The sequence below is a fragment of the Emys orbicularis genome, chromosome 4, assembly GCF_028017835.1.
Source record: "Emys orbicularis isolate rEmyOrb1 chromosome 4, rEmyOrb1.hap1, whole genome shotgun sequence".
NCBI classification, from domain to species: Eukaryota; Metazoa; Chordata; order Testudines; family Emydidae; genus Emys; species Emys orbicularis.
The window spans coordinates 119,894,450-119,919,914 of NC_088686.1; the positions used below are offsets into that span (position 1 = coordinate 119,894,450).

Below are 25,465 nucleotides of genomic sequence, written 5' to 3' on the forward strand. Positions count from 1 at the left end.
TTTACATACATCAATAGTTTAGTTATATATTATAGACTTATAGAAAGAGACCTTCTAAAAATGATACAATGTATTACTGGCATGCGAAACCTTAAATTAGAGTGAATAAATGAAGACTCGGCACACCACTTCTGAAAGGTTGGCGACCACTGATCTAGTCCATTATCCTGTCCCCAACAGTGGTCAACACCAGCTGCTTCAGAGGAAGGTGCAAGAAACACTGTAATAGACAATTATGGTAAAACTTGCCCCAGGGAAAGTTTCCACCTAACTTCCAGTCCTTAGAGTTTGACTCATGCCCTGAAGCCTGAAGATTTCTATCCCTCCCAAAACTCTTGTTTATTTTTTTAATATTGTATACACTGGATATTTTCATTATCCATATAAATATCTGATCCTTTTTTTAATCCTGCTGCGCTCCTTGGCCTAAGTGATGTCCTGTGACAATGAGTTCTACAAGTACGATGACTGGTGTGCATATGTATTGCCTTCCTGTTCCTGTTTGTTTCCTGGTTCCTGCTCCCTGAATTCAGTGTTCCAGTGCATGTCTACATAGCATTGGGTGTGTGCAGTTACTCAGGGCCTGCTGCTACGTATCTGCCATTTGGACTGTTATGATTTGTTCAGACTGTTGCTGAATTAACTGGTTCATGGTTATTACATGTTTTGATTGACCACTTCCTTGCTTGTCTGCTTCTGTTTCCTCGTGTTTGGGGATTGCTGTCCTAGGGTGCTTCAGAGCATAACAGCAGGCTAATAGTGCACTGTTCGTAAAAATATTTCCATCTATGGGTTTTGAATTTGCTCAATTTCAATGACTGTCCCCTGGTTCCTGTATTGCCAAACAGGGTGAATAGCAGTTCCTGATCTGCCTTCCCTATACGATTCATTCATGTCTCCTATCTAAGGTAAACACTCCTAATCCTTTCAGTCTCTTTTCACATGAAAGCTTTTCTATGCCCTAAATCATTATCATCACCCATCTCCTTCCTCTGCTGCTGCCCAGTGATATGGGTAGCTGATGCAATGGAATAAAAGGTCACAATCTGGCTCTATTGGCGGTTAGAATTGAACCCCTGGTGGAAGGGTGTGTGTGTTTAATGAAATCTTGTAGGCAATCTTATAAAGTGGACCAAAGCTAGGTCTACACTTTGAGCTAGAAGTGTGATTCCCAGCTTGCATATATATACTTGGCTCTAGAGATAGCACGAATATAAATAGTAGCATTGCCGCAGTCACACGGGCAGCGGAAGATCGGCTTAGCTATGCTAAGTACGAACTTGCCTGAAACCAGTAGGCATGTTCTTGGTATGGCTAAGCCTTATCTCCACTGCTACTGCAGCTACACTTTTATACACATGCTAGCTGCATGAGAGCTAGTGTGAGTATGTGTATGCAATTTGGAAATCACACTTTTAGGTTGTAGCGGAGGTGTAGTTAAAAATTAAATTTTCAAATGCACCTGACTTAGGCTCCTCAGTCAGTCAGTTTAAATTTTTTTTACCCTAAATGATTTTATGTATGTATTAGAGGCCAGAGTAAGGCCCCCCAATCCTTACTCACTTTGAGTAGCATCCGGCTCTTGGGGGAAAGTGCCACTCACCCTGAATAAGAGAGACAGAGTGTGGCCCTAGCTGTAAATGAAATGCAGGCTTTAAGGCCTAAAAAGCAGTTACTGCAAAAGTGCAGCAACTGCCTCTCCTCAGGATTTGTACTAAGCCTTGAATCTGTGCATTATGAAGGAAATGAAAGGTTTGCTTCATTCTTTTCAAAGGAGTTTTGATGTGTGCAGGAGTCGGCTGTGTTAGAAGAGCATACATTATGTTCATCAAAGTGTTCATCAACAAATAGGCAATGTGAAAAATGTTCATTATTAGCACATATCATTGCTGCTACGACTCTTGAGAGGAGGGAACTGTACTCAGCCATAAAAATCTGCTCCAGGCTGACAATTTACATTCACTTCAATTCAGCATAGAAATGAATATATTACAGATTCAGAAAGAAATTAATTAGGCTGTTTTTAACAAAAGATGACCCCCCCCCCAAAAGGAGCATCTTTGATCCAGATACTATTTTGCCTTCCCCTACTTTAAAAAAAAAAAAAGATTGCATTGAAAAATGTATAGCCCGTTCACTGCTAATCAACGACTGAAGGACCCGATCTTGCAAACAAATTCACACATACTTAATGTTAAGTATATGTGTAATCTCATTGACTTCAGTAGAGCTACTCACAAGCTTAAAGTTAACCAGGTGCACATGTGTTTCCAGGATCATGGCAACAGTGAAGATGAGCCTTAATGCATTAATAACCATTTTTAGGGAGGAAAATACTAGATTAACTCCAGAAAAAGAAATATTGAATCATTTTGACTAAAAGATGATGTTCTTTATTTGTTTACTTACCTATTTGGGTACAAAACACATTTGAAAATGTCTTTTCACCAACCAAATGCATGTAACTGGAATTTATATAGCTAATGAATGTGTATCTTCCCCACAAAAGTACAGGATGGGTTTGTGTTTACTTCTAAATAAAAATAATTGTCATTTGCATTGACATCAGTGCAAATTCACAATAGATGAATGCTATTAAAATGTAGAAGAAATTATTATATTCTGTTTTTTAATTGTCTATTTTGAATACTAAAAAGTTAAGTCCACTTCTAACTATGGTATTTTATAATCAATTGCATTTCTTGGAGGAAAAAGTATGGCTCATTTCAAATAAGATCTTGTAGAAATCAAGTGACATCCTGTGATAAGGAACTAGAACTAGCGGTACAGGAAATGAAATATTACAGTGGAGCAGTAATCATGACTGGAATACATGTATTGAAGGGTATGTGCTGTTCAGGAAAGATAGAAATAAAGGTAAAGGTGGTGGAGTAGCATTGTATATTAATGATTAGGTAGACAGTAAAGAAATTAGAAGTGATGGAATAGATAAAATGGAATTTGTTTGGGCCAAAATCACTTTGGGGAAGAAAGGTAATATACAGTCCACTGGGATAGTCTTTGGGGTCTACTACAGACTCTCAGGATCCAATTTGGATATGGATAGAGATCTCCTTAATATTTTTAGTGAAACAAATTCTACTGGGAATTGTGTGGTTATGGGAGACTTTAATTTCCTAGATATAGATTGGAGGACAAGTGCTGCTAATAATGGTAGAGATCTTATATTCCTGGAGGATATAGCTGTCAGATTTCTTCACCAAATAGTCACTAAACCAATAAGAAGTGATGCTATTTTAGATTTGATATTGATAAGTATCAAGGACCTCATAGAAGAACTGGTTGCAGAGGTCAACGGTGGTTCAAGTGATCATGAGTTAATTCTATTTAAATTAAATGGAAGGATAAACAAAAATAGGTCTGCAACTAGGGTCCTTGATTTCAAAAGGGAAAACTTTCAACAATTAAGGAAATTAGTTAGGGAATGGACCGGGCTGAAGAACTCAAAAATCCGTATGTGGAAGAGGCTTGGAATTATTTTAAGTCAAAGTTGCAGAAACTAGCTGAGGCCTGCATCCCAAGCAAGGGAAGGAATTCATAGGGAAGGGTTGCAGACCAAACTGAACAAGCATCTTGAAGAGGTTATTAAGAGAAAGCAGAAAGCCTACAAGCAATGGAAGAAGGGATGGATCAGCAAGGAAAGCTACCACTTGGAGGTCAGAAAGTATAGAGAAAAAGTGAGACCTGCAGAAAGCCAAGCAGACCTTGCAAAGGAAAGTAAAACCAGTAGTAAAAGGGTCTTTAGCTATATAAATAAAAAGAAAACCAGGCAAGAAGAAATGGGACTGCTAAACACCGAGGATGGAGTGAAGATTAAAGATAATCTAGGTATGGCCCAACATCTAAGTGAATACTTTGCCTCAGTTTTTAATAAGAGTAATGAGGAGCTTCAGGTCAGTAGCAGGGTGACTAATGGGAATAAGAATATGGAAGCAGAAATTACCACATCCGAGGTGGAAGCCATACTCAAACAGCTTCATGGGACCAAATCGGGGAGCCTGGTTAATCTCCATCCAAGAATATTAAGGGAACTGGTACAAGAAATTGTACGACCAATAGCAAGGATTTTAAATGAATCCATCAAATCTTGATTGTACCATATGACTGGAGACCTGCAAATATAGTACCTACATTTAAGAATGGAAAAAAACGATCCAGGAAACTACAGGCCCATTAGTTTGACCTCAATTGCATACAAAGTCTTAGAAGAAATTTTGAAAAAGAGAGTAGTTAAATGGTAAATGGTAATGGAGATAAAATATAACATGGTTTTACTAAAGATAGATCATGCTAGACCAACCTGATCTGTTCTTTGAGAAGATAACTGATTTTCTAGACAAAGGAAATGCAGTAAATCTAATCTACCTGGATTTCTGTAAAGCATTTGATACAGTTCCACATGGGAAATTAATAGTTAAATTAGAGAAGATGGGGATTAATATGAGAATTGAAAGGTGGGTAAGAACTGGTTAAAGGGTCATGCGGAAAAGTGAACTGTCCTGCTGGAGAGACGTTACTAGTGGAGTTTCTGAGGGATTGGTCTTGGGACCAATCTTATTTAACATTTTCATTAATGACCTTTGCAAAAAAAGTGGGTGTGTGCTAATAAAATTTGCAGATGACATAAAGTTGCGTTGCAATGTTGTCGTAGCTGTGTTGGTCCCAGGATATTCGAAAGACCGGATGGGTAAGTTAATATCTTTTACTGGACCAACTTCTGTTATTGAGAGAGACGAGCTTTTGAGATTATACAGAGCTCTTCTGGTATTCCCAATACGGAGGAGGATTGGAATATCATACAGGAAGATTTGGACAACCTTGAAAACTGGAATAATAGTGCAAAGTGCATGGTCATGCACTTAGGAACTAACCACAAGAATTTTTGGTATAAACTGGGGACTTATCAGTAGGAAGAGACAGAGGAGGAGAAAAAGTTGGGTATATTGGTCAATCACAGGATGATTGTGAGCCACCAGTGTGATGCATCTGTGAAAAGGGCTTATGCAATCCTAGAATGCATCAAGTGAGGTATTGCCAGTAGAAACAGGGAAGTGTAATTACCACAATACAAGGCACTGGCGAGACCTCATCTGGAATACTGTGTGCAGTTCTGGTCTCATATGTAAATTTGCATCTTCTTGCTCAGCGTATCTGGACCTCGTGTCGCTTCAGAGTCACATAATTTATTTTACAGATTAAAATAAGCATTTACTAGTTTTTAACACCTGTTTAGCTCTTCCTCGTCAATGAGCTGCATTCTTTACGGGCTCGTAAGTGTCCACAAAATTGTTAATGGAATTCTTATCTTTATTTTTGAAGAAGGATTCTGGGGGCACTTGGACATTTTAGTTATTGTAGGAGTGCCTTTCCATAAAGATGGCCTTAGTGGGGATGTGATCTGCCCAAAGATGGTATTTTTAACCTGTCATCAAGCCATCTTCATGCAGCAACAGTCAATTACTAGACAGTGGCTCAAAAAGTTTTGGAGTGTAGAAAAATTACAGCATGGTGGAGAGCTTTTGTGATGCAGAGAACACAGGGACAAACTCAAGGGCTGAGCCAAAGCTCATTGAAATTAATGGACAGACTGCCCTCCCTTTGGAATAGGCTCTCAAGCACTAGCAATTAAAATGACTGGTTGGGAATCTGCTCAGGCCTGCAACATGTTGGCTGGGACTGGAAGAAGAGGGGGAGGCTGTGTGCCATGCCATCTGATTTTTTTTTTTTCAGTACCCCTCTCTGGCAGCTTGGGCTCCTGTTCTTGCTTGTGACCCGGCATACTGTAAGAATGGGCATGGGTGAATGAGAATATTTCTTCTGACTTGCCTCTTTTTCTTCCCTCCCACCCTTCCCATATGAAATGGCAGGTGGACTGAGTGGGAGCAGTGTGAAAATGAAGTGGAGAGAGTGTGTGACTCAGTGGTTGAGCTGGGAACAGCTGAGTAGAAAGTCAGCTAACTGGGTTCAAACACTCAGGTGCAAGATTCCCATTCAGTTCCTCCAGAGATTAGGATAGGCCATTATGGATGGGGCTGTTTGTTTTGCAGCAGATCTTATTTACAGTAGAGAGGAGGAACACAAAATGGTTGGTTTGTTCTCAGAGTTTGTACAGAAATTGACAGAGCAAAGGAAGGATGTCCTGGTGATTAAGGCACAGCCCTGGGTCTCAGGAAATCTGGGTCCAGAACCTGGTCAAGCCACTTAATCTCTATGCTTCAGTTTCCCATTTGTAAAACTAAAGGTATGTCTACAGTACGAAATTAGGTCGATTTAGTAGAAGTCGATTTTTTAGAAATCGATTTGATACGGTTGATTGTGTGTGTCTCCACTAAGCCCATTAAGTCGGCGGAGTGTGTCCACAGAACCTAGGCTAGCGTCGACTTTTGGAACTATCCCACAGTTCCCGCAGTCTCCGCTGCCCATTGGAATTCTGGGTTGAGTTCCCAATGCCTGATGGGGCAAAAACATTGTCGCGGGTGGTTCTGGGTACATGTCGTCAGGCCCCCCCTGCCTCCGTGAAAGCAACGGCAAAAAATTGTTTCTCACCTTTTTTCCTGGGTTACCCATGCAGATGACATACCACGGCAAGCATGGAGCCCGCTCAGTTCACTGTCACCGTATGTCTCCTGGGTGCTGCTGGCAGACGCGGTACTGCAGTGCTACACAGCAGCATCCCCTTGCCTTGCCTTGTGGACGGCAGATGGTGCAATACGACTGCTAGCCGTTGTCGTCATCCCGTGGGTGCTCCTGGCCAACCTCAATTAGGTTGGTCGGGGGTGCCTGGGCAGACATGGGTGCTCCTGGCCGGCCTCGGTGAGGTCGTTTGGGGGCGCCTGGACAAAAATGGGAATGACTCCAGGTCATTCTCTTCTTTAAATTTAGTCTAATGGAGATTCAATCCTGCCTGGAATATCATGCCAGCAGGAGGCTTCTGCCTCAGGCTGCTCTCCCAGTCGGCAGCACCACGCGGTCGCACCTACCCCAGCCTACCCCTTGCTCCCATGGCTCATGAAGCCTGGACAGTAGTAAGGAGCAGTTCAACTGTAGGCTGAGCAAGTGCATAATGGTAGTAGAATGTGCCTTTGGACGTTTAAAAGCGCGCTGGCGCAGTTTACTGACTCGGTTAGACCTCAGCGAAACCAATATTCCCATCGTTATTACTGCTTGCTGTGTGCTCCACAATATATGTGAGAATAAGGGGGAGACGTTTATGGCGGGGTGGGAGGTTGAGGCAAATCGCCTGGCCGCTGATTACGCGCAGCCAGATACCAGGGCGGTTAGAAGAGCACAGCAGGGCGCGCTGTGCATCAGAGAAGCTTTGAAAACCAGTTTCATGACTGGCCAGGCTACGGTGTGAAAGTTCTGTTTGTTTCTCCTTGATGAAAACCCGCCCCCTTGGTCCACTCTACTTCCCTGTAAACCAACCACCCTCCCTTCCCCCCTTTGATCTCCGCTTGCAGAGGCAATAAAGTCATTGTTGTTTCAAATTCATGCATTCTTTATTAATTCATTACACAAATGGGGAGATAACTGTCAAGGTAGCCTGGGAGGGGTGGGGGAGGAGGGAAGCACAGGGGTGGGGTAGTTGTAGGGGCACCCCTTAGAATGGCATGCAGCTCATCATAGAAGCGGCATGTCTGGGGTTCTGATCTGGAGCGGCCGTTTGCCTCTCTGGTTCTTTGGTAGGCTTCACGCGGCACTGCTGCGGGTCCCTGTTATAACCTCTGTCCTTCATGCCCTTGGAGATTTTTTCAAATATTCCGGCATTTTGTCCTTTGGAATGGAGTTTGGATAGCACGGATTTGTCTCCCCATACAGCGATCAGATGCAGTACCTTCCGTTCGGTCCATACTGGAGCTCTTTTGCGATTCTGGGACTCCATGGTCACCTGTGCTGATGAGCTCTGCATGGTCACCTGTGCTGATCAGTGCGCTACGCTGGCCAAACAGGAAATGAAATTCAAAAGTTCGCGGGGCTTTTCCTGTCTACCTGGCCAGTGCATCTGAGTTAAGAGTGCTGTCCAGAGCAGTCACAATGGAGCACTCTGGGATAGCTCCTGGAGGCCAATACCGTCGAATTGCTTCCACACTATCCCAAATTCGACCCAGCAGGGTTGATTTCAGTGCTAATCCCCTCGTCAGGGAGGAGTACAGAAATCGATTTTAAGAGCCCTTTAAGTCGACAAAAATGGCTTCGTTGTGTGGATGGGTGCAGGGTTAAATCGATCTACGCTGCTAAATTCGACCTAAAATCGTAGTGTAGACCAGGGCTGAGAAAATAATACTTCTGCTTGTAAGTTGTTCAGAGAAAAGACTCTCTCTTGCTATGAATTTGTAGTACCATGGGACCTGATCCCTGTTGGGAAGCCCAGGCACTGCCTTTATGCTAAAACTAAAAACTAATTAGTACATTTTCTTAAAATTCATGCTCTGTATGGAAGATTCTGTGATTTCATATGTTAGTAATTACATAGTGCCTAGCATGATGAGGCCCTGACCCTAACTAGGGCCTCTGGTGCAATTGAAATATACAAATAAGTAGTAATAATATATTTACATAGTATTAATGGACTGACAGCATTGTGACACCTATTAGAATCTTGCTCTCTGAAGTGCTGTCTACCATTGATCTAAAATCCAGTTCCCCTTTGCTGCTCTCCACACACAAAGGAGAGGAGAGTGACGGATTGGTTAAGAATATAAGAATGGCTATTCTAGGTCAGACCAGTATTCTGTCTTCTGACAGTGGCCGGTGTCAGATGCTTTAGAGAGAATGTACAGAACAGGGCAATTTATCAATTGATGTAGCCCCCTATCATCCAGTCCCAGCTTCCGGCAGTCAGAGGTTTAGGGACACCCAGAGCATGGGTTGCATCCCTGACCATCTTGGCTAATAGCCATGAACTCATATAGTTCTTTTTTTAATCCAGTATAGTTTTGGCCCTCACGACATTCCCTTGCAATGAGTTACACAGGTTGACTGTGTGTTATGTGAAGAAGAACTTCTTTATGTTTGTTTTAAACCTGCTCTCTATTAATTTAATTGGGTGACCCCCAGATCTTGTTATGAGAAGCAGAAAATAACACTTCCTTATTTACTTTCTCTATACCTGTCATGATTTTATAGACCTCTATCATATCCCCCCTTACTCATCTCTTTTCTAAGGTGAACAGTCCCAGTCTTTTTCTCTCTCCTCATGTGGCAGCTGTTCCATCCCCCTAATCATTTTCATTGCCCTTCTCCATACTTCTTCCAGTTCTAATACAGTAGAACCTCAGAGTTACAAACACCAGAGTTATGAACTGCCCAGTCAACCACACTCCTCATTTGGAACCGGAAGTATACAATCAGGCAGCAGCAGACACACAAAGACAGACAGACACACACACAAAGCACAAATACAGTACAGTACGGTGTTAAAAGTAAACTACTAAAAAAATAAAGGGAAAGCAGCATTTTTCTTCTGCATAGTGAAGTTTCAAAGCTGTATTAAGTCAATTTTCAGTTGTAAACGTTTGAAAATACAACCATAGCATTTTGTTTAGCGTTACGAACATTTCAGAGTTACGAACAACCTCCGTTCCCGAGGTGTTCATAACTCTGAGGTTCTACTGAATATCTTTTTTGAGATGGGGTGACCAGAACCGCATGCAGTATTGAAAGTGTGGGCATACAATGGATTTATAGAGTGGCATTATGATACTTTGTCATATTATCTATCTCTTTCCTAATGGTTCATAACATTCAGTTAGCATTTTTGACTGCCGCTGCACATTTAGCACATGTTTTCAGAGAACTAACCACGATGACTGCATGAACTTTTTCTTGAGTGGTAACAGCTAATTTAGACTCTATCATTTTGTAGGTATAGTTTGGATTATGTTTTCCAATGTGCATTAATTTGCATTTATCAACATTGAATTTCATCTTCTATTTTATTGTCCAGTCACCCAGTTTTGTGAGATCCCTTTGTAATTCTTTGCAGTCATCTTTGGACTTAACTATCTGGAGTAATTTACTACTGTCTGCAAACTTTGCTCCTTCACTGTTTCCCCGCTTTTCCAAATAATTTATGAATATGTGGAACAGCACTGGTCCCAATATAGATCCTTGGGGGACCCTGCTATTTACCTCTCTCCATTGTGAAAACTGACTGTTTATTTCTACCCTTTGTTTCCTACCTTTTAACCAGTTACTGATCCATGAGAGGACTTTCCCTCTTATCGCATGACTGCGTCCTTTGTTTAAACCCTTTTGGTGAGGGACCTTGTCAAAAGCTTTCTGAAAATCCAGGTACACTATATTCACCGGATCACCCTTGTCCAAATGTTTTTGACCCCCTCAAAGAATTCTAATAGATTGGTGAGGCATGATTTCCCTTTAGAAAAGCCATATTTGCTCTTCCCCAACATATTGTGTTCATCTATGTGTCTGATAATTCTGTTCTTTACTATAGTTTCAGCCGATTTGCCTGGTACTGAAGTTAGGCTTACCGGCCTGTAATTGCCAAGATTGCTTCTGGAGACTTTTAAAAAATAGGTCTTATATTAGGTATCTGCCAGTTATCTGACAGAGAGGGTGATTTAAGCGATAGGTTATATACCAAAGTTAGTAGTTCTGTAATTTCATATTTGAGTTCCTTCAGAACTCTAGGGTGAACACCATCTGGTCCTGGTGACTTATTACTGTTTAATTTATCAGTTTGTTCCAAAACCTACTCTATTGACATCTCAATCTGGGACAGTTGCACAGATTTGTCACCTAACAAGAATGGCTCAGATGTAGGAATCACTTTCTCTGCAGTGAAGACCCAGGTGAAGAATTCCTTTAGCTTCTCCACAGTGGCCTTGTCTTCCTTGAGTGCTCCTTTAGCACCTGTCATCTAGTGGCCCCACTGATTGTTTGGCAGTCTTCCTGCTTCTGATGTACTTCAAAAAATGTGCTGTTAGTTTTTGTATCTCTTGCTAGTTTCTCTTCAAATTCTTTTGTGGTCTGTCTAATATTTTTACACTTGACTTGCCAGAGTTTATGTTCCTTTCTATTTTCCTCAGTAAGGATTTGGCTTCTAATTTTTAAAAGAAGTCTTTTTGTCTCTAACTGCCTCTTTTACTCTGTTGTTTAGTCATGGTGGCATTTTTTGGTGCTCTTACTGTTTTGTTTTGGTGGGTTTTTTTAAATTTGGAGTATACATTGTGACGGGGCAAGGCCAGATGGCTATAGGAAAGTAGTGAGGAACAGGTATGTTAGCCCCAGGCTAAACAAATCCCTGGTACCAGGGTAACCAAATGGCAGTTGCTCCAGGTTAATCAAGACACCTGTGGCCAATTAAGATCCTTCTAGAAAGCAGTGGAGATAGCTAGGTTGATTGGGACACCTGAAGCCAATCAAGGACTGGCTGGAACTAGTTAAAAGCCTCCCAGTTAGTCAGTGAGGTGTGTGTGTGTCAGGAGCTGTAGGAGGAAGCTGTGCTGCTGGAGAAACTGACAGTACAAACCCTGTCTGGCACCAGGAAGGAGGCCCTGAGGTAAGGGTGCTGTGGGGAAGTGGCCCAGGGAATTGTACTCGTCCTGTTTCAAAAGGTCAGCTACCAATAGCTGCTACTATTAGGGTCCCTGGGCTGGAGCCCAGAGTAGAGGGTGGGCCTGGTCTCGTTTCTCCCCCCTCTTTCCCCCCCGCACTCTCCACGATTAATCACAGAGACTGAGAGACAACAGAGACTATGCGAGGGAGGGTTGCTTCTTCCCACCTCCCTTGCTGGCTTATGATGAAAATGGCTCAGTAGGCTGTGACTCTTGCCTCTAGAGAGAGAGAAGGACTAAGTGGAGGGTCACAGTGAGCCTCTGAGGCTAGCGTAAATCCGCCTGGAATCGCAGGACCCACTGAGACAAGGTCGGAGATTTGTCACAACATATAGTTTGAGCCTCAGTTATGGTGTCTCCATGAAGTTTGCTGGCATTTCACTCTTGTGATTGTTCCCTTTAATTTTTATTTAACTAGCCTCCTCATTTTTGGGTACGTCCCCTTTTTGAAGTAAAATGATACTGTAGTGGGTTTCTTTGATATTTCCCCTTACAAGGATGTTAAATTTAATTACATTATGGTTACTATTACCAAGCCGTTCAGCTATATTCACCTCTTGAGCTAGATCCTGTGCACCACTTTGGACTAAGTCAAGAATTGCCTCTCCCCTTGTGGGTTCCAGGACTAGTTGCTCCAAGAAGCAGCCATTAGAGAGAGGGAAAGATGGAACAGAGCAGAAGGAGAAAGGGAGAACTTAACTAGATGGGTGAAAGAGGGCAAGAGACAACATAAAACAAGAAGAAAATGAGGGTGGGAACATGCCACCAGCAGATGCTCTCGCTATTTTCAAATCTAAACTTCTTTCTTAATCTCTTAACCACATCTTCAATAAAGTGTACCTTTTTTGGCCAGCTTCTTTCTGCCCTGTTGCTCATCTGCCATATTCCACCCCAGAGATGGTTGCATTTCACTAGGGGGGGAATTGATTTCTGCAGTATAGACAGCTAGAACAATATGTCCAAACTTGTTTCTTGGCTACACTTGCACATTTCCCATTGAAAGTCCATAGTTAACTTAATAAACTCATTTGGGGTCCTGTAGAATGAAAGGCTTTATTAAAATGTAAGAATTCCTTATTATTTAATTTTTCATGTGGTTTTTGATCTCCTGGTAAATGGCTTCTGATTGTTCTGTGACTTCTCCCTGCGACTTCCCTCTGCATGGTTTACTTGAAAGGACTCTCAGTTCTTTTCGATTCTTGCTTTTGTTTCTCTTGACGTTTTCTTTCTTTGCTAGTCATTAGAGATGACCTCAGACAGCAGCCGCAAATTCTAGCACCACTAAACTTGAGAGGTGGATTGAGACCTGATCTTTGTGCCTTTCTTTATTCACTGATAATGCCCACTTCCCTACATTGCAATTTCTACATCTCCTCAGACATCACTTGCCATCCGCACTACTGAACCTCTTCCATAATCTGCAGACTATGCTGAGGACAAGTACCTATCAAGGTAAGTTTAGATGAAGCTAAGTCTGGGTCACTTAGCTTCGTCCAAACTGCCACTTATGGGGTAGCTTAATAGCAAGGAAGGCAGTTTTAAGGATGAGCACAGGTATCTCTGGGTTGTCATCTACCACACCAGCATCTGGCCAAGCATTTGAAGTCTTCATTTTTAGAGCTAAAAAGGGATTTTTGTTTTTTGTTTTCCTTCCAGAAGGGAGGAGGGGACGAGATAGATATTGCTCCAACAATAGACTGAAGAAAAGTAAGTGGGCACTTTCTATCTATAGGTGCATTTATGTAAGATCCTATATTCAAGGTTCCAGTGTATCACACAATTCCACAGCTGCAGAATTGTGTTCTAAGTCTGCACTTTAATTTAAAAAGGTAAAATCTTTCTAACCCTTTCTGATGGCATGGAAAAGGGGAACCAAGTCTAAGCAGATTGAATGATATCTTCCTGAGTTTGCAGAGAGCCTGAAGCAATGGTTCTGAAAGATATAACCTTCCCCATTCCTCTCAATTAGGGTGTTAACCCTGAAACCTAAAGGTGGTAGATTTAAATCCCAACATTGTTAGTTATTTCCGGACTGATCTTTTTAGCAGGAACATCTAGCTAATATGCATGTGCTGCCACCCCAAGCGGTTTCACTGAGTATTGAAAGTCTCAACTGTACCCTACACAACTATCAAAACTTCCAGTTTCTTTTCACCCTCCAACTTCTATGAGGCATTAGGTGTTTTCAGTGCAAAAATGTGCAGTATATTGAAAACTGAAAATGAGGACCGTGTCAAATAAACTGAATTTATCTCAAAACAAATACCACAGGGGACTCAGCACCTCTGAAAATCAACTCCCTGGTATATAGATTGATTCCTTTTTGGGGAACTTTCTCTTTGTCTGCAACTGAGACAGTAATCAAAGCTGTTCCAGACTCTTGTTTAGAATAATTATCATTGTCCTATTTTATTTCTTCTTTAAACCCCGTCGCCTCACCTTTATTTTAGGCTCCAACTGAAGCAAAGTGTTGTAGTTAACATTATAAATTGCACAAAGGAGTCTTGGGGGAGCTCCATTGGCTTTCAGTTAAATATCAAACTGGCTTAAGAATTGCTTTGATGACTTACAGCATAAAGTGATGCACAAATTGGGACATATGGATTTATCCAAGTTGTTTCTGGTGTTTGAACCGAGCTGTCTGATCTTCTGAAGCGGGTCTCTTGGTGGTTTCACATGACAGGCTTACCGAGCACATGCTTTTGGGTGCTGTGTATGCTAAAATTTGGACTTGCTCCAGAGAGGATTTAAAATGTTGAGTCGAGTTCATTTAAGTCAGAGTAAATCCTCCCCTCCCGCCCTGAGTCTTACATTTGGGAGGCTCATTTACTCTATTTACTGTGTCACTCTGTCTTCTGACACAGATGCTTTTCAGAACCCTGGTCTGTTTCTCTTGGCCAACATTTTATCCAGCTGCTTGAAGGAGACACCCCTGTCAGACTACTCTGAAGACAGCAGGTCAAAAAGATGCAGTGGTGCCCTGGTAAAGCGGAATGGAAGCAGCCAATGCCAGATTGTGGCCTGTAGTTTAGAGAAGACTTGGAAAGAGTTGGAGAACCTAGAGGTCAGTTATCAGCATCAAGGCCACAGCAGAGATCAGACAGTGCTGCCATACTTCTCAGTGTTACCTATTAGATCTTGAAACAATGAGCAGGCAGCACAAAAGCCATGAGAAGAAGTGATTTTTCTTGGACAAATCAGACCCATGTATAAACAGCAACAACAGGGCATATCTTATTTAATGGCCTGCCCACTGGGCATAGGACCAGTATAAGGACATTTAATTTAGCTATCTTGAGCTGTGAGATAGTGATCCACCAGTCAAATTCCAAGGGAGACAGAAATGAACCCATTTGCTACGCAAAAAGGTCTCTGTGACACATGAATATGACAGCTGTCCTCTTCCGATGCCCCATCCCAAGAAGACCACAATTTTCCCACACCCATTATAGACCGTGGAGAGATTCAAGGTGGCAAGGTTGGTCGTTGGCTTGCAGGTTAGTTATCCCATTTCCATTCTTCTTCACTTCACTGCATTTGAGGTAAGAGAGAATGACGCAATCTCTGGACAGTGTCCTTCTAATGTTCCTAGATCCATTCCTAGCACTGATTATTTGCCTCATTTACCTTTCTCTGTCTGGCTCAGGCTGCTCTTCCATTATGGAAAAATTCTTGAAGTTGCCAACACCTGACAGACATCTGTGTGCTTATTGAACTAAACCTCATCCCCAGCCATCGCCCCTGGTTACCTGAAGACTTGAAAGGGGTTTCATTAGAGATTGCATAGGGATAGTGCCAGTGGCTCTCACCTGCATACAGAATTAAAATGCATGTGTCCATAAGTGACAGGCCACTATAAATAGTGTAAATGTACTGACTATTCTCTGTTTTATTACAGATTTACCAAGTAGATAGCTGGAGCTCAGTGACCGTGATTTCAACAGGTGGCTGAATTTTAACATCAGAAGATGTAGGCGTCGTGTGTGGGTCTAGGATGTTTATCTAAAACATCAGTAATGTTCCTGGCATTAAAATACTGCCAATATGTTCATACTTCAGAATGCTTCCTATTATTGGCCATCTCTCTATAGGGCAAATTTTCGCCCCCCAATAGAAAGCAGGATGAGTGACTTGTGTAAAGTGTGGGAAGGGCATGGAATCTTTCCATTGACAAATGGGAGTCAAGGCACAATGCAGCCAAGCTGCCATTGCATGGTGACTGCAGCTGCCTCAGGGCAGTAGTAGCAGCCGTGGCCCATTACTCACTTCCTATGCTGAGGTTTCGGCAAGTAGATCCGTTTAGTTCATGGATCCTCTGGCCGTACCTCTTGCTCTCCCCCAAATGTCCTTCCTTCAGCACTGTCATAGAGAGCCTCCATGGTATGAAGCATGAATTGGAGTTCCCCCTGTTTGATCAATTTGGTCTTCTTGGTCTTGGTCCCCCCCGCTTCGTCTTTGGCTGCTTTTCAGGCTTTCCAGCTCACGGAATGGGAAGCAAGGTTTTCTTCTATGTGCTTAGGTCTTAAGGGGAATTTAAACCTAGTCTTCCACTCCCTCCCAAGGCTCCAGCCCTGATATACACACTGTCTTTATGTTGCTTTCTAAATGCTGTTTTTATTAGGGGTCTATATGTTGCATAAATACAATACATCATTGATCTGAGAAGTATCACAGTCACAGAAACTGTTTTAGGTTTTTGGATTTTACTAATTAAAAATCCCTTTGTAGGATTTCCCAGATATAAGATTCCCATATGTACAATATATTGGATATGAGTAAATGTGTAATGATTGTGTAAGTGTTCACGTTTTTATTGGTATAGTACATTTTTTCCACCATTAGAAACGTTGTTGTTGTAGTTTGCAGGGGAAGGGGTCTTTATTCCCAAAATAAATGGTAAAATCTGACTATAAATGGGGCTGTAGTAATCTCTTGAGCATTAGCATCCATCCACTGGAGAGGGCACAAGGTTCCTGGTGAAATGGAAACTACAGCATGTGTGTCTCTGAAGGGTTTGTATTTCTTCCACAGAAACCACTAATGTAAAAGATGAATGTCAGACCCTGGGAGTGCCGTGCTGATTTGTACACACTAATATAAGCCCAACACTGTACATCTGAAACACTTATCCTCTGAATCATGGCACATATGTTTGTTGCTCCGAGGCATCATTGTCTCACTCATCATTACTATAGCTGCCCTTTAGTAAATAAAATACTAGCATGCAGTCAGGATTCTAGTACTCTAAAGATTCCGAATACTATATATATTTCTCTTTTTCCTAACTATCATCTTATTTGTCTGCTTGGAGAGAGTGCTACAAATATAGGGGGAGCAATAATGAAATCCTCTGGGTATATGCTTTAGGGCATAAACTGACCACTGATTGGTGAGGTGAAGAAGAAACGTCTCCTATTGGGAGAGAATCTGTTATGGAGTTTCTTGCTACTTCCTCTAAAAACATCTCATGCTGGAAGCCACTTTCAGAAGCAGGATAATGGACCAGGTGAACCATTGGTCTGATCCAGACTGGCAATCCTTTATTTGTAAACTGCAGGGATAGTAGGTTAGATTATGGCACTAGATGATGCTTTGTCTATTTTGATATTTCAAGTTGCCTTATAAGCATAGGACTGCTTGTAATGGCATTGGACTGTGACTCAAAAATGATCTTTTTGCCAGAGGACTTTGGCAGCGAGCCAAGTCTTATGGTGTCTGAACCACAATCTGTGTGAACCAGGAATCCAGGATGGTTATGGACTGCTGCCAAAAACAGCCAAATGAAAATAATAGGTTTTGGTGGAATATGTTTTACTAACATTGCACACAAAAAACTATGTCAAAAGAACAATCAGGTTTCAAAGTCCAGCAAAGTAGTTAGGGAATGCCACAGTTAGATTGACTGTGCACCCTTAATCATCTCTTTTGTATGCATGCATTATAATAGTCTTGTCGAAAATCACATAGGTAGTTTGTGGCGGAGCCAGGAATAAAACCCAGCATTCCCAAGTCCCAGTCCAGTTCCTTAACCCCGACATCCTTTCTCTTTTTGCAGCTCTCTGCCTCATTCACTGCTCTTTCTGTTCACTGAATGAGGCAGGGGTCCTCTAAAACAGGGGTTCTCAACCTTTTTCTTTCTGAGGCCCCCTCAACATGCTAAAAAACTCCATGGCCCACCTGTGCCATAACAACTGGTTTTCTGCATATAAAAGCCAGGGGCAGAGTTACGAGTAGCAAACAGGGCAGTTGCCTGGGCCCCACACCACAGGGGGCCCCCACGAAGCTACATTGCCCAGGCTTCAGCTTCAACACCGAGTGATGGGGTTCAGGGCCCTGGGCTTCAGACCCATGCGGTAGGGCTTTGGCTTTCCGGCCTGGACTCCAGTGAGTCTAATCTAGCCCTGCTTGGCGGACCCCCTGAAAACTGCTTGTGGCCCCCCAGGGGGCCCCGGACCCCTAGTTGAGAACCACTGCTCTAGAACAAATGGAATGAGACCATGTAATTAAAGACTGTCGTCACCTGGTCAACACACAGATTTGCACTGGGTTAATTTAAGGTGTGTTTTAAAATGGATATAGTTAAATCAGCACAGAAGTTTGCATGGACGCTTACATTGGCTTATATAGGTTTATTTGCATTTGGTACACTTTTTCAAAACTGATTTTAATTAGAGTGGTGTAACTTCTTTGCATAGATAAAGCTGACCTTAATTCTGGAATTTTCTAACATCTGACTTTTTGACTTTGAAGTCATAATATTATTTTAACATACATTTTGTATGTAATTTCCTAGGTTTTTATATAGAAAACTGGAAAATAAAAATATCCATTCTCTGGTACCATATTGACTCCCTACATAAGTCATCAGGAGGGTTTGAACCTATGAGTTTTAAATGCATAGCACTGACCTCTACCACTTGAGGTGTGGAGGGGGGTGGGGGAGAAGCTAATAGCAGTAGTACACTATTATCTTTCATATGTCTAGCTTCTAGAGGGGGAAGTAACACACTACCAGTTGCTTGCACAACTATTGCTAGACAGCAATGGAATGTTAGGAGTCAGGATTCCTGTGTTCTTTTCTTGTCTCTGATTGTGTTCTCATGGTCATGGACACCACAGCCAAGCACATAGCTTTGAACCATTCATTCTGATAGGCAGATTAGCTAAATGAATGAAAGTCGTGTCTGCCATGTTAGAGGCTGGATTCTATTTCCAACTTTGCCAGAAGTGACCTTGTGCAACTCCTCAGCTATTCCTTCTGTAAAAGGGGAAAAGGTGTTTTGCTGCTGCTTTGCCTGTGTCCTGTCTGGAGCTCTAGTCAAATAACTTCCATGTAGGAGGCTCATTATGGTCTGGGAGCATACTTAGTGCAGTTGGCATGCGGGAAGGTGTGTGGGGTCTAGGAGAATTGCTCAATGCATATGAAGGGTCAGTGAGGCTGGGGGCATGCTCAGAGCAAATGGAATATTTAGAGATTTTAGGTACAAACTGTAATAAGATGTACTGACCATATGCAAATGGAAACTTTCAGAGGCTTATAACTCAGCTAGATCTGAGTATACTTTCACTGGGAAAGCAAACGTCACATCTCGCGTCTCAGGATTACTCCTACCAAATTTCAAGTTCCTGCTCCAAAACAGAGAGAAACTAGAACTCTTCAACAAATAGTAGAGAAAATTGTTTACTATTGGCAAAGCTATTTCTTTTTCCCTAGTCATGTCCTGGGAAATGACTGTGCTGTTTTTTGCTGAAATAAAATTAAAAAATCAACCTGAAGCTGAGAGCAAGCATGGAGAATTTCAACCTAAACTGCTAAAGTTTGGCATAGTTATAAGCAACTGGGCTTATATTGAAGGCATTTTAGATAACCTTAACTATAGTGCTACTATTAGCTCTGCATATAATAGGACCAGACTCTGCACTCCTCTTTAGTCAAGGAAACTTTTCTTAGGCCTAGCTGTATGCAGAAGTTATACTGGTAGAATTCATTGTGATGTAAGTAAACCAATGTCAGTTGTGTGTGCCCACGTTGCTGTGCATACTGTGCTCTATGCTGCTTCCCCTTTGAAACCTTGTGTCCACAGCACTGCATCTGCAGAAGTGTGTTGTACTGTGGGTACCTTTGATCTGGGCTCATCTCTTGTTCTCTCAAACAGGGGCACCATAAGTTCCCCACTGACCTTCATTTGAATAGAAGAAGAACAGCCAGATAAGGGAGAATAAGAAGCTTATGGCTCTGTCCATCCACACAGTATTCTGTTTAAGAAGGGAGATAACATGCTTCTATAAAGTCTTATCTTCTGTGTTTAAGGTCAGATCCTTAGCTGATGTAAATCCACTGTTCTATTTACTTTAGTGGAGCTGTGGCCAATGGACACCAGCTGAGGATCTGTCCCAAAGTTTACAGTTTTTGGATCTTTAGAAAAATAAATGACGAATGATGATGCATCCTGAAGAAATCTTACCTCAGCAAACCACAATGATAGCCCTTCTGTGGCCATTATCCTATGCTGGTGTGCTTGGTTTAGGATTTGTTGCCATGGCTATGATCTTGGTCACAGGGCAATCTCTGGGCTTGATTCTCTTCTAATGTACACCAGTATAAATTAGGAGTAATTTCATTGACGTTAATGGGCCTGATTTCTTGCTGCCTCGCAGCCTGTGAATTCAGTTACACCTATACAAAGTGGGGATAAAATGCTACTATTCTGTGGTTAGACAGTCAGTTCGTGTAAATTGGCGTAGCTCCATTGACGCCAATGGCACTGCACCAATAGTAATCAGCCGTCAGAGCAAAATCAGACCAGTCTATTTATTACTTTTACTACACCTAGAGGTTGCTACCAAGATCAAGGTCTGCGTTGTGCTAGGAACTGTACAAACATAAAGTAAGAGACGGTCTCTGTCTTGACATCTTGCAGTCTAAATAGACCAGACTGGCAATGGGTAAGAGGGGAAACAGGCAGAGAGAGATTAAATGATTTGCCCAGCATCATACAGCAGGTGAGTGGCCAGAGCTGGGAACCAAACCCAGGGCTCCTTAGTAAAAAAAAGAAGAAGAAAAGAAAGATGCAGCAATGTAAATGAGAATTTATTAACAACAAAGCCCCAGGTTCTGTTACTACAGAAATAAAAGAAAAATAATTTATCCGCCCACGCTTACTTTTTCTGACGAAGGTAAGTGAATACTGCTGTACTAATAGAGTGTGACGCTTGAATCTCGAGCTGCACTTACTGATGCAGAACTGAGAGGTAACCAACATCTTTACAAAAATAATATTCCTCACAGCCTCCGTGACGGCTGCAGAGTTACACTGCTTTTCATTCCCTGCACATGTAATTTGCATTTGAAGGTCTCTCCAAGCCAACAGTGATGGAGTCAATTGATGCAGCTGATGGACAGCAAGGACAGCAAAGTGGGAAGGAACAATCCCAGAAAGCCTCACCGAGAACTCTGCAGCATGGCTGGGCTGCCTGGTGGAATGGATTAACGACAGGAGGCGGTGTATATTTGTTCGCCCTCTTGCAGATATTGGTAAGGCACTAGCATACTTTATAACTAGCTCAAAATGAAACCCTAATTTTTAAAACTGTTCTTGTTGTTAGAGATTTCAGTCGTGTATTGTTGTGTAATTCCCAGCTGGTGTCAATTGGCATACCTGCAGTGAAGTCAGTGCTACACTCATCATTACTACAACTACTATGCATCACAGGCCACCCATCGCAACCTTAACTCTGCCCCTTTGCATATACCAGCCTTCTATCGCCCCCTTTAACCACCCTTCTGCAAACACCCCTTTGCCGGACTGCCTTCTCCCAACACAACCAACTGCTATACCAAACATCCATAATGTTGGGAAAGGATAATCTGGTTAAGTGTGCATACAGAAGGGAGTGGGTAGGGGTAGAATTAAGATTGTGGTGCATGGTATATGATATGGTAATGATAAGGTTTGTGCCTCTGGGTGGAGGAGTAGAGGGTATGTACATGTAGGTGGCTTAACTCTTCATTTTCTTGTTTTTGGGGGTTGGTGCCAGCCATGTTGTGAGTAGCAATCCTAACTGCTTGAAATGAATTTTTTTGCATATTAACATACATATGTATGTATCTATATGTATATCTGTCTTGATATAGCTATAGCTTTATACATTTATAAGAGTTGTGTTGTAGTATGCTGTGCATTTTATGTATTCTAATAGCCTTCCATTAAGAATTCAAGAATAAAATGCTATCTCTCTTTATAAATTCTCTTAGCCAGAGTTTTGTTGGTGTAAATCAGCGTCACTCTGTTGAGCTCAAAGGAGCTACACCGATTTGCATCAGGCTCTCTGTCTTTTTATTCTAGTTAAGCTGCAGCATAGAAAATACCTGACTTCTTAAAGTGAAAATGATGATCAACATAAAATCAATGAGAACTAAATTAGTTAATTATGCAGTCTTGAAATGAAAATGAATGTTTGTCTAATGAGGAATGCTTATTATGTATTATCTGATTGATTGCACAGCTTTTCTGCATGATGTTATGGTACAGCGGTTTTGGGACAATCCCAACAGCTCAGAATGCCTTTGACCTGCTGTCCTACTTGCTAACACCATTTGAACAGTTCATCTCAGATCCAGGAGAGGTAAGTTTGCTTGTTTCTCTCTATTTAAGTGCAGGGCTAAGGTCAATAGCCTTGGGTAATAATTTTTTTATCTTCTTGGATTAAATGTATAAAAGAGATGTACTGTATTAAAACATGGTGATTGCTGTACTGTGTATCTGCTCTGGAATGGAGAAGAACCCCCCCTCCTCCCCCCAAAATAAATGTATATTAAATTAGTCTTTAAAAATCCAAGGCCAAATCTTTTTGGCCCTGCTATTAAATCAGAATATAGACCTTTGCGCCTGCTTCACAGAGGAGTAAAAGATTACACAAGGAGCAAAGCAGTGGAAAATCAAGCCCATAAGGTTTACTTCACCATAAGGGAAGGGCTAGAACTCAATTTATAAAGGCAAATAAAATATCTTAGATTCTGCAGAAGCTGGTGGAGGCTCACAAGACTCACCAGAACGGTTTACCAGCTCAATTCCAGCCCTCATTGAGAAACGTAGTGGGCCAGATTCTGGCCTCGGTTACGCCCGTGTGTCCACACTGGAGAAGATGAGTGTAACCTATGTGTAATTTCATTTGAAATGTGTTTTAAATCATTAGCCTCATGATAAATAAAAGTAATTCTCCTGATTTTCTTTTTTTAAAAGAGTTTTAGGCTGCGTCTACATTAGAAACATTTGCATTGGCAAAACTATATCTATGAAACTTCCCCAGTGCAAACTCCTAGTGTGTGACACCACTCTAATGCGGGGTCTACACTAGTGTGACTTAATCTGGTGAGTTACCGGTATAATTACATTGGTGCACATGTCTCTAATGTAGACAGAGCTTTAGGGTGTGTCTACACTGCAGTCAGAGACGTGATTGCAGCATGGGCTGGTATACCTGCACTAACATTAGCTAGCATAGCTAAAGCACAGGCTAACAATGAGAGTATGTACCCAGGGTCCCTAGTGTGCTTGTACAGCCCACGCTGCAGTCCTTGCCAATGCATCTTCGCTGCTATATTTAGCCATGCTAGCTATACCAAAGCTAGCACAGGCATGTCAACTTGTGCTACAATCACACAGCCAATTGCCGTATAGTCACCTCCCTGTGTGGCTACAATGATCATCCCCTTTGAAAATCAGGCAAAAATATTTACCATGTGAGTGTTTGGAGTCGTGGTGCATAACTTTACCAGTAGTAGCTGTGCAATGCATATAGGAGATCTGACTGCTTATGTCCGGTGCTTAAAGTACAGTGGAGACTGCTTTCAGTGTTCCCTGAACAGTGTTTGTGAACTTGGATATTACCTGTCCTTTCGTTTATTATAGACAAGTGCTTTTTATATGACTTTTTTCTCAGTTGGATTCATTGTGCATAATCAAAACTCCTCCTGCAGCAGGAGGCATTAAATTATCTGCATGTTATTTGCAGTGTAATTTGTCAATCACAAATCAATTGTTCAGCCCAGAAATGTCCTGACTTAGATGACTTTAAGTAAAAGAAAACATAAAGCAGGTTCAGTATGGAGGAGTGTGATTCTCAGAATGCAGCAAAATAAGACAAGTCTGAAAGTACATTCACCTGCAAAAAAGCCCAGCACACCTTTCCAATTTTTGAATATAAACATTTGGTAGACATACCTCATCTGTTAAATATGTGTATATAGAGATTTCACTCAATTTAATAAAATCACTGGAAATGACATAGGTAGTGTAATGATGCTTACTCTGTAATATGGTAACATCCTGTTAAATAGAAAGATCTGGTGACTATATTCCCATATAATGTCTCTAAACAAAAGCTAACTATTGCAATGGTTGTTTTGTTTCTGGTATTTACATGGCAAGAATTTGTAAACCTCTTGAAACTTCCTAAATAAATAGTTTAAAAAAATACTACCAGTCTGCATTCGCACAGATGTTCATGCATATCATTGGTTATTATTTATTATAGCACCATTCCCTTGCAAAATAAAGCTTTAAAATGGTTAAGCGGAAACAATCTGCTAACGTTCAGGAAAGTGACTCTTCAACATGGATCTCTTTAGCTGTACTTAATGAGCCAATTTTTAAAGCCTGGCTTTATTGAAGTCAGTGGGAGTTCTGCCCCTTGCTTCAGCGGGGCCAGGATTTCACCTTTGATCTTTTTGCACTTCCGTACTGGGCCAAATCCTGCAGTCCTTACTCAAGAAGAACTCCTGTAGAAGTTAGTGGGAGTTTGGGATTTTGTTCCTATTATTGACTATCATATTGAGTGAAAGTCACCCCTGTGCTGAGGGCCAGCGCGAGGCCTATGCACTACTTACTGCCAACTTAAGACCTGCAGATAGCACATCGTGCATAGGCATGGATTTCGCTCATGGTGCTGTAAATAGACATAGCACTTTACATAACATGTAAAAAAACCCCAAGGTTTCTGGATCATAGAGTTTACGCTAAAGAAACATGGCAGTATAAAAAAACCCTTGTGAAATGAATACCAGGAACAATAGGTAGAGTTTCTCACATGTTCCCTTATGTCCTATCCCTTAATCGCTGTGTGAGTTGTTGTCATTTCTGTTGTTTCACAGGACCTGACCAGAGTTGGAAGCATTGCGATGTTATATTTCCTGCTGTCTTTAGTTTCACTAGGATTGTTACTCATAGGAACTCTGGTAAGCTACCGTATTAGAAATCCAATGTTCTTACTGAACAGCGCTAAATGGATTCACACCCTCTTGCAGTGTGTTCTTACAGGGTGTCTCATTTACTCTGAGTTGTTTGATTTCAAAATAATACCTTTGGGCTATTTCCACATAATTACTGCACACTTTATGTAGCAAAAGTGTGGAGTGCACTTTCCCTTGTTCAGTTTCCTTGATGAATGGTGATTCATCAGATCCCTTTATTTCCTCCATGCGCAGGTGGAGAATGTATTCTTACATTGAACAGGGGGGAGGAGTCCAGCAAAAGAAGGATCTAATCTTACTGCCTTAGCAGTCAAGTGCAAAGCACCCATTAACTCCAGTGGCAACAGGAGCTGTCCCATAGCACTGAAGAGATTTGGGACTGTATACACCTATGTATGTAGGCCAAGGCCCTACCTGCTTAGCAAGATCAATCAGGCCTCTATTGTTAATGTTCTGTTAGTTCTCAGGCAGCTGGGAACAGAGGGAGAGCACCCTTCCCTGATGGTGCAGTTGGCATGAAAACATGCGCTGCCTGGGAAATCTAGGAAGAAGTCGTTGTGATTCAGGGGACTCCAGTCACACACCTCAGGGTGCCAAGGCCCCAGTATATTTT

At 41.8% G+C, this 25,465-nt stretch overlaps 1 protein-coding gene across 1 annotated transcript in view; it reads left to right on the forward strand.

Moving 5' to 3' along the window:
• The first annotated feature begins 20,542 nt into the window (after positions 1-20,542).
• PTPN5 (protein tyrosine phosphatase non-receptor type 5) overlaps positions 20,543-25,465 on the forward strand; it is a 48,780-nt gene continuing 43,857 nt past the window's right edge. Inside the window, exons 1-4 of the mRNA XM_065403354.1 lie at positions 20,543-20,546; positions 20,954-21,135; positions 22,107-22,226; positions 24,754-24,837. Of these exons, the coding sequence (XP_065259426.1) occupies positions 20,543-20,546; positions 20,954-21,135; positions 22,107-22,226; positions 24,754-24,837 (390 nt within the window). The remainder of the gene's footprint in view (positions 20,547-20,953; positions 21,136-22,106; positions 22,227-24,753; positions 24,838-25,465) is intronic.